At 38.2% G+C, this 10,178-nt stretch overlaps 1 protein-coding gene across 1 annotated transcript; it reads left to right on the forward strand.

Moving 5' to 3' along the window:
* The first annotated feature begins 573 nt into the window (after positions 1-573).
* Positions 574-7,052, forward strand: LOC106085353 (odorant receptor 13a-like). The gene is made up of 6 exons (XM_059362282.1): positions 574-694; positions 799-1,287; positions 5,937-6,036; positions 6,339-6,446; positions 6,514-6,774; positions 6,850-7,052. The coding sequence occupies exons 2-6, from the start codon at positions 839-841 to the stop codon at positions 6,910-6,912; spliced, it is 981 nt and encodes a 326-aa protein (XP_059218265.1). The 5' UTR covers positions 574-694; positions 799-838; the 3' UTR covers positions 6,913-7,052.
* The last annotated feature ends 3,126 nt before the right edge of the window (positions 7,053-10,178 follow it).

Below are 10,178 nucleotides of genomic sequence, written 5' to 3' on the forward strand. Positions count from 1 at the left end.
AAGGGGATTGAAGGGCAGACGATTTGGCAGTGAAGGCCAGAGGACTACCGTCAATAAAGTTTGTTAACCCGAAGCCTTTCGGGTCGATGCAGTCCAACGTTAGGGCGTGGTCGACGAACGCGAAACGATTGGTAGGACGGCGAAAATCCTATGGTGAGATTAGGATCATGAAATGACGAGCCTTTTACTAAAGGGAAGTAAGAAGGAGGTCAGTCGCTATCATAACGGGGAACATAGGACTACGAGACCACTTGCGCAAAATCGGTGCGGCAAATGAAAGCATATGGGGAAGATGATGAAACGTTGGAGCTTTTCCTATGTCATTGCCCGGCTTTCGCGGTTAACAGACACCGGTACATAGGTCTCAATTAGGGACTCAATACCAGACATCAACGAACTTAAGAGCGAACGATTATGGATTTTGTAAGTAACACGGAATTCTAAACTTAGATTTTCTTCTTCGAGGTTACCTTTTTACGGCCTTATTCACAAAACTTAATAACGCCTTAAAATAGGTTTATTTGACAGTTTTACAAAGGAAATCTGTCAAATTAAAATATTTAAAATCTACATTAAGTTTTGTGAATACGGCCGTTAGTATTTAGAGGGAACAACAAGCCGATTGATTGCGGGTTTGGGTGTATGGCCTGTTCCTGTTGCCTTTTTATTCTTCAGCAGCTCAATTATCCTATAGGTAAAAACGCACTTTGATGAGTTACCATATAAAATTCTCATCATATTTCATTTCCCTTTATTTGAGTTTTTTAAACATAAACAAATAACTTTGTCCCATTTCAGAGAAACCCATCCAGTTATATTCGAACGATGCATTGGACTTATGAAACCACTATTCTATGTATCTGTTGGTCTATCCTCAGGAATCACACTGTACATTGTTACGCCGATATATATTATTCTTAAGAATAATCTATCTATTGACTCGCCCAATAAGCCTTTACCATACTATATGCTATTCCCGTACGACCATCAAATACCAGCCTATTATTACCCCACGTTTGCTTGGTGTGTCTACCTTGGCTATATGGCTATTTTACAATCATGTGCAATGGATGTGCTATTCTCGCATTTTGTCAGTTTTACCTGTGGCCAATTTGAACTACTACATGGTCGAATAGTTCGTCTTATTCCGGACTGCCATGAAGAGTGGCGTAAGAGTTATGGTAACAAATGCAACACAATGGATTATAAGACATCACTTGAACAACTACAGATGATTTACAACACGCGTTTGCATCAAATATCGGTAGATCATAGCGAGTTGCTAAGGTAAGTGAAATGTTGAATGGATTTCAGTAAAAACATACATATTTTGAAAAAACTTTAGATTAACAATAAAGTTCTGGTGACAAATATAACAAGGAAATTAAGTAGTCATTATATGGATAACTTCTACTTATATATACTACTTATATTGGGTTGCCCAAAAAGTAATTGCGGATTTTTCATATAGTCGGCGTTGACAAATTTTTTCACAGCTTGTGACTCTGTAATTGCATTCTTTCTTCTGTCAGTTATCAGCTGTGACTTTTAGTTTGCTTTAGAAAAAAGTTTAAAAAGTATATTTGATTAAAGTTCATTCTAAGTTTTATTAAAAATGCATTTACTTTCTTTTAAAAAATCCGCAATTACTTTCTGAGCAACCCAAGATATTTTACTTATATATAATCAGTAAAAAGGCATTAAGTTCGGGCCGAACTTTGGATACCCACCACCTTGGGTATATATGAAAACCCCCTTTCGGCACAATCCGGTGAAAATTGGATAACTTAACCCTTAATCCGCACATCGGTCTATATTACATCTATATCTAAATCCAGTCCGATCTTTACCATATTTGGGTCGGATAGCGGGTAGCCTAAAACTACCAACTGTTTCAAATTTCAGGGAAATCGGATAAAAAATAAATCTTTTATTCGCTTCTGACCCTTTATCGGGATATCGGTCTGTATGGCAGCTATATCTAAATATAGTCCGATCTGAACCATATTTGGCACGGATGTCGGGAGAACTAAGACTCACCACTGTTTTACATTTCAGCGAAATCGGGTAATAAATAGAGCTTTTATGGGTTTCAGACCCTTTATCGACAGATCAGTGTATTGCAGCTATATGTAAATCCTATATCTAAGTCCGATCTGAACTATATTTGGGTCCTATGTTGACAAATTTAATCGAAATCGGTTAAAAAATAAAGCTTTTATGGGCTTCAGGCCCTTTATCTGGAGATCGGTCTATATGGCGGCTATATCTAACTAAAGTCCGATTTGAACCATATTAAGATAACCCTCTGTTTAAAATTTCAGCGAAATCGGCTAATTAATAAAGCTTTTATGGGCTTCAGACCCTTTATCGACAGAACGGAAAAACGGCAGCTATATATAAAAATAGTCCGATATGGACCATATTTGGGTCAGATGTCGGAAGGCCTAAAACTACTCACTGTTTCAAAAATAAAGCATTTATGGGCATTGGACCCTTTATCGGAAAATCGGTCTATATAGCAGCTATATCCAAATTTGTTCCGCTTTGGCCCGAAGAACTTAAGAGCGTTCAAGAACTTAACCAGCGTGCATTAAAAAGACGTATCTATGCCAAATTTCAGCACAATATCTCAATTTTTAAATACTGTGGAGTGATTTCAACCCTCCCACTTACCCCAAAAGTACTACCCTAAAATAGAAATGTACCTATCAGGACAATATGGGACTCAAATTAAAGGTATTGAGGAGTAGAGTACGAATTTCATATTAAAAATTGGGTCCAAGTAACTGCGAGGCAGCCCCAACCCCAAAACACCCTAAAATAGGTTTATTGGACGAGAATGGCAATATGGGACTCAACTGAAAGGCATTCGGGAGTAGATTACGAATATAGTCAGTAAGAAGGAATAAACTTTATAATTTATTGATATCCGAAGGGGGCGGACCCTCGCCCGTTACCCCAAAAACACCACCCAAAATCAAAAGTGGACTGATAAGGACATTATGGATATCAAATGAAAGCTATTGAAGAGTAGAATACGAATATAGTATTTAAAATTGGGTCCATGTACTCAGGAAGTCGCTCTAACCCCAAAACTTTTAAAAACAGACAAATTGAATGTCCATACCAATATGGTGCTCAAATGAACGATATTCGTGAGTAGATTACGAATGTGGCTTACAAAATCAGATCGAAGTGTTGGGGGTCACCCCCTCCCCCCCAAAAAAAAAACCCCCAACAAATGGGCATATGACCCATTTTAACTCTATGAGACTCGGTTTGTTTGTTTGTTCCGTAGACTCAAAACGGCTGAACCGATTTTCTTAAAATTTTCATAGAATGTATAGATTTTTTTGGAGGGAAACAAAGGTTACATAATTTTAGGATATCGGATGGTGGTAAACCAAAACCCCAAAAACGCCACCCAAAATCAAAAGTGGACTGATAGGTACAATAGGGGTATCAAATGAAAGGTTTTGGAGACTAAAAAACGAATACTGTATTAAATTTTGGCTCCAAGTACCCTGCGGGCCGCCCCAACCACAAATCTCCTCTAATCAGATATATTCGACGTTCCTATCTACATGGGACTTAAATGAAAAGTATTCGGCAGTAGATTACAAATATGGCATAAGAAATTAGGTCCAAGAAATGGGAGGTCGCCCCAACCCCAAATATCCCCAAATGAGCATATCAGCCGACCATGGCTATATGGGATTCAAATGGAAGATATTTGGGAATACATTACGAATATAACATTAAAATTTGCGTTCAAGTCTAGGTGGCGCTTTTCCTCCTCAAAATATGTCGAATAGATTAATTGACCCATTTTGGAGTGGAAAAAAAAGAGTGGAATTTGATATTAAATTTTAGAGCCAAGTGTTAGGGGGTCCGCCCCAAGGCACCCCCTTCTCATCTTCATTTCTGACTATAGCTACATGGAGCTCAAATCAACGGTATTTTGGAGTAAACACCGAATTAGATATTTTCCGGACAAAGTGCCGATGGCCGCCTCCAAATGATTCATATTTACAGACCATGGCAATATGGGGCTCAAATTAAAGGGATTTGCAAGTAGAGCGCGAGTTTTATATCCATATTTAAGTCGAAATGTCCACCCTAAAAAACACTTCCCCCTGCCCTATTTTTCAAAAATACCAGATCTCGGAGATTGGTAACAGTCACCAAAAATAAAACATACAGAGTCACAAGCTGTGAAAAAATTTGTCAACGCCGACTATATGAAAAATCCGCAATTACTTTTTGGGCAACCAATATTTGAGTTGGAAATTGATCGATTTTCGGGAAATTGATATTAATTTTCGGAACCCAGGTCCTGGGGTCAACCCCACCTTCAAACACAACATATTTACCGATCATGCCATTAAGGGGCTCATATGAAATTTTTTTGAAAGTGGTACATCTTATATTTACTTTAAGGGCCAAGTGTCTGGTTGGGCAACCCCATCCCCAAAATACCCCAAAAAACGGAACCGAGCAGAGGCAAATTTCTCACATATCAATGAGAAGTTTGCCCTTTTTTCACTTTTTTTTTTAAATCCGAGTCCGAACGGCGTGCCGCAGTGCGACACCTCTTTGGGGAGAATTTTGTACATGACCATTCATGGCGTAAATGTACCCAGCATTAAGAACTGATAACCACCGCTTTAAATTTTGTCCGATGTTCACACCAGGATTCGAACGCAGGCGTTCAGCGTCGTAGACGGACATAGGCTATAATGGCACGAATTCGATATTCACATTTAGGGCGAAGTGTCCCCACCCTAAAAAGATGTTAGAGAGTTAAAGAAGGCGCAGCGGAGCGGTCCCGGTTCAGCTAGTATCATATAATATTCAACTTTACTCTCATCACTATTTATACCCTCCACCATAGGATGGGGGGTATACTAAATTCGTCATTCCGTTTGTAACACCTCGAAGTATGCATCTTAGACCCCATAAAGTATATGTATTCTTGATAGTCATGACATTTTAAGTCGATCTAGCCATGTCCGTCCGTCCGTCAGTCTGTCGAAAGCACGCTAACTTTCGAAGGAGTAAAGCTAGTCGCTTGAAATTTCGCACAAATACTTCTTATTAGTGTAGGTCGGATGGGATTGTAAAGGGACCATATAGGTCCAAATGGCCTAAATCGGCCCATGTTTTGATATAGCTGCCATATAAACCGACCTTGGGTATTGACTTCAGAGCATCTAGAGAGCAATTCTTATCCGATTTGGCTGAAATTTTGCATGAAGTGTTCTGGTGTGACTCCCAACATCCCATGCCATGTATAGTCTAAATCAGTCCATAATCTAATATAGCCGCCATATAAACCGATTTCCCGATTAGACTTATTGAGCCTCCAGAGGGCGTAATTCCTATCGGATTTGGATGAAATTTTGCATGGTTGCAATAGTTGAAATCAGTTGATAACCTTATAAAGCTGCCATATAAATCGATCTTGGGTTTTGACTTCTTGGGCTTCTAGAGGGCGCAATTCTTATCCGATTTGACCGAAATTTTGCATGGTGCGGTTTATTTTGATTTCCAACAACTGTGTCAACTGTGTGCGGTCTAAATTGGTCCATATTCTGATAGAGCCGCCATATAAACCGATCCTCGATTAGACCTCTTGGACTTCTAGAGGGCGTAATTCTTATGCAATATGGTTGAAATTGCATATGTCGTTTTGGTATGACTTCTAACATCTGTTCCAATTATAGTCTAAACGGTATATAACCTGATATGTCTGCCATATAAACCGACTTCCCAGTGTGAATTTTTGAGCCTCTAGATGGCGCAATTATTACTCGATTTGCCTGAATTTTGGAGATGGTGTTGTTCTATAACTAGTGGGAGGTATATAAGATTCCGCCCGGCCGAACTTAGCACGATTTTACTTGTTCTTTATTTATTCTTTTATTTTACAGATATTGTGTGGATTTGGAAAATCTCTATGCATTTCCGTTGATGGCTAATATGTTGGTATCCTCGTTGATTATCAGTTTTGGTGGTTTTCAGCTGATTATAGTAAGTGCAAAAATTAGTTGTCGATTTTATATATTCATTAAATAGCAATATGAAATATGTTTATAAAACAAGTTTTTGAGAATCAGAGATTATCGGTGTTTGATTCCCTTGTTTGAATAGAGAACTGATGCATTAACACAAAGTTTTGCTGGTGTAAAACCTAGTTCTCTTGTTATTGTACTACATGTTGGAATTCTGTGTCGAAACAGGCTGCATCACATGAAGGCGATGTTTGCCTCGCTTCGATCCTTTGCTATGATTATAATAAAATGATAACTAAATTCTTTTTGCACTTTTTTCAGTCCGGACAAAATTCAATAGTTAACTTTGTACGCTTTCTTCTATATCTCGTATCGGTATCTATACAACTCTATGCAGTTTGTTATTTGGGTACATCGCTTATAAGTCTGGTATTATCTAACATATGTATATAGAGTCAACTTAAAGCATTTATAAGCCTCTTTTTCTCTTCAAAAGTCTACCAAAACAGCCCATTACTTGTCCATGTGCAATTGGGAGGGTGGATTTATATCGAGGAACTCTCCTTTGATTGACGAATCTGATGTGATGGAAGCGCATTGTCTTAACCAAAAACAACCCTTATGGAAACACATAGACTATCCATCATCGGATGTAAATTTTCGTCGCAAGCTTAGTTTTATGATTTTGCGCAGCAATCGTCCTGCAAAATTGACTGCTATGAAATTTGCCGAAATCTCATTGGAGACATTTAATCAGGTAATTTTTCAAATAATAATCTGAAATTTCAATAATTTATTTTACAAAGTGTATTTATCATAATTTTAATGGCAGATCTTATCCACATCGGTTTCATTCTTTGCTGTTTTGAAAACCTTCATGGACAGAATTGCCTAAGCTGTGGTCATAAAGAGCAATAAACTAATGCAAATGAAATGAAATGATATTTACTCAGATATTAACATTTTAAGGCTTATTATCGATGTTTTTTAAATTATTCTCCACATAAATGTGAATAAACTACCAACCAATTATAACTTTGATCTGCAGCATGATCACATTTACTATAGACCAGGTGCTAATGTTGTTAATGGCAGCTTCTATGTCCAGGAATGCGGACAAGGTGAAGTGCGTATGTTCTAAGGATCTCACGATAGTTCTCACCATCCGTGTAAGGCCAAACCAAACCAGCGACTTTAATTGAAGCAATGACAAGGTTATCGGTCCGAGGCCCTTGCGTTGCTCCATTTCAAAGCCTTGGTTATGAAGTCAGATTTTACCTGTCACCAGCTCAAACCTATGAAGTTGATGGATAGGAACATTCTTCGCTGTGAGTATCGCAGCTACAATGAGTGCTGCATTATTCAGATGGGAGGAACATCCGTAAATTCAGCGACAGTCAGGAACTAGTTCTTAAGGGTGATTTTTTATGCGCTATAGGAACGTGTTTCAGAAAAACAAGTAAAAGCGTGCTAAGTTCGGCCGGGCCGAATCTTATATACCATCTACAATGGATCGCATTTGTCGAGTTCTATGCGCGATATCTCTTTTTAGGTAAACAAAAAATATTGAATAAGAACTGTTATGCAATTGGAGCTATATCAAGTTATAGTCCGATTCGGACCTTAATGCTGAACAATATACAAGTCATTGTGTAATGTATTTTAGTCAAATTCAGACGAGAATTGCGCCTTTTAGAGGCTCAAGAAGTCAAGACCCAAGATCGGTTTATGTGGCAGCTACATGATACATGGACTGATTTGAACCATACTAAGCGCAGATGTTGGAAGTGATACAAAAACACCACGTGCAAAATTTTAGTCAAATTGGACGAGAATTGCGCTTTCTAGAGGCTTAAAAAGTCAAGATCGGTTTATATGGCAACTATATCAAAACATAGACTGATTTGACCCATTTACAATCCCAACCGACCTGCTTTAATAAAAAGTATTTATGCAAAATTTCAATTTCATTTACAGACGGACGGACATAGTTTGATCGACGTAAAATGACATGACGATCAAGAATATATATACTTTATGGGTTTCAGACACATATTTCGAAGTGTTACAAACAGAATGACGAAATTAGTATACCCCCTTCCTATGGTGGAGGGCACAAAAACACATAAAATTCAGAAAAATATATGAAATCTTTTTTTCAATCGCTAGTAAGGTCCATATAATTTAATGCTTAAAGATTATTTCATGCGAATAGTGACCGCGACTGCGCCTCCAATGCGTCTTCTCCATCCGCTTAGTTGGCATACTTTTTCAACATTTCGACCGGTATCTCACGAATAAGTGTTTCAATGCGTCAATTAAAGCGGGCTTGCCGGTATAGACATGAGCTTTAGAATTAAAAAAGTCTAAAGACCGATCCCAAACGTGAAATAAAATGTTCACCGAACTAGCCTCACAATAAATCCAATGTTACGCGCGCTGTGTGCCATGTTGCATTTTGGGCAAAACAAGTTGGATATCATCTCACGATAGCGCTCACCATGCACATTCACTATGCTATGCATAAAAGTCATGCAAAAACTTTATCCAAAGAGATGCCTCACTGTTCGGACCTTTTGCTTCGTGAGAAGGTTGTTCCTTTTCCTTAGTAGCATATTCATGTGCAAATTTGCATTTTTTTCCTCAAGATGGATCATCTCCCTCGTTAGCTCATTGAGCCCATACATGGAGCACTTACTACACGCGTTTGTGATTCTATGATAGTCAATCAGCTTAATTATTATAGATTAGCGAATGTTTTACGTACCACTAACTACTTCTAAATTTCCCATGAACATTCCATTAGGGAACAGGGGATACTTCGCTCATAACAACGAGTACATTCCGATTTAAATTTAAGCTCAATGGTAAGGGGCCTCGGAGTCCGAACGGCGTGCAGCATAGCGACAGCATTTGGTAGAGAAGTTTTAAGATGGCAAAATACCTTACAAATTTAGCCAGCATTAGTAATTGGATAACCACCGCTGAAAATTTTGTTGATGTTTACGCCGGGATTTGAACTCACGCTTTCGGTAACATAGGCGGACATGCTAACCATTCTTAGTTTACAAGTGTTGGTTGCCCAAAAAGTAATTGCGGATTTTTTAAAAGAAAGTAAATGCATTTTTAATAAAACTTAGAATGAACATTAATCAAATATATAATTGCCATTTTGTTCGATAACTTTTTGCAATCTTCCTGGCAAATTTAGGATTCCACGCTCATAGAACTTCTGGCCTTTATCTGCAAAAAACTGAACCAAGTGCGATTTTATAGCCTCATCATTGCCGAAAGTTTTACCATTTAAGGAGTTCTGCAAAGATCGAAATAAATGGTAGTCTGATGGTTCAAGGTCAGGGCTATATGGTGGATGCATCAAAAGTTCCCAGCCAAGCTCACTCAGTTTTTGGCGAGTGACCAAAGATGTGTGCGGTCTAGCGTTGTCCTGGTGGAATATGACACCTTTACGATTGACCAATTCTGGTCGCTTCTCCTTGATGGCTGTATTCAATTTGTCCAATTGTTGACATTAAACATCCGAATTAATCGTTTGGTTCCTTGGAAGCAGCTCAAAATATACCACACCCTTCCAATCCCACCAAACAGACAGCATAACCTTCTTTTGGTGGATATCAGTCTTTGAAGTGGTTTGAGCTGGTTCACCATGCTTGGACCATGATCGTTTTCGACTAACGTTGTTGTAAACAATCCATTTTTCATCTTCAGTTATGATTCGTTTTAAAAACGGATCGAATTCATTGCGTTTAAGGTGCATATCACAAGCGTTGATTCGGTTTGTTAAATGAATTTCTTTTAATATATGTGGTACCCAAATATCAAGCTTTTTCACCAGTCCAAGACTTTTTATGTGATAATGAACGGTTGATTTTAGTATATTTAACTTCTCTCCTATCTCACGCTCAGTTACATGACGATCCAATTCGATTAATGCTTTGATTTGGTCATCATGAAACTTCATTTGGCCGACCTGAACGTGGCTCATCTTTAAGTGAAAAATCTCCAGAACGGAATTTGCGAAACCAATTTTGACACCGTCTTCCTTTTAAGGCTTTATCACCATACACATCTCGTAACTTTTTAGCAACCTGTTCCGCGTTTTTTCCTTTACGGAAATAATAAAGTAAAATATGACGAAAATGC

The sequence above is a fragment of the Stomoxys calcitrans genome, chromosome 2 (genome assembly GCF_963082655.1).
Source record: "Stomoxys calcitrans chromosome 2, idStoCalc2.1, whole genome shotgun sequence".
NCBI classification, from domain to species: domain Eukaryota; kingdom Metazoa; phylum Arthropoda; class Insecta; order Diptera; family Muscidae; genus Stomoxys; species Stomoxys calcitrans.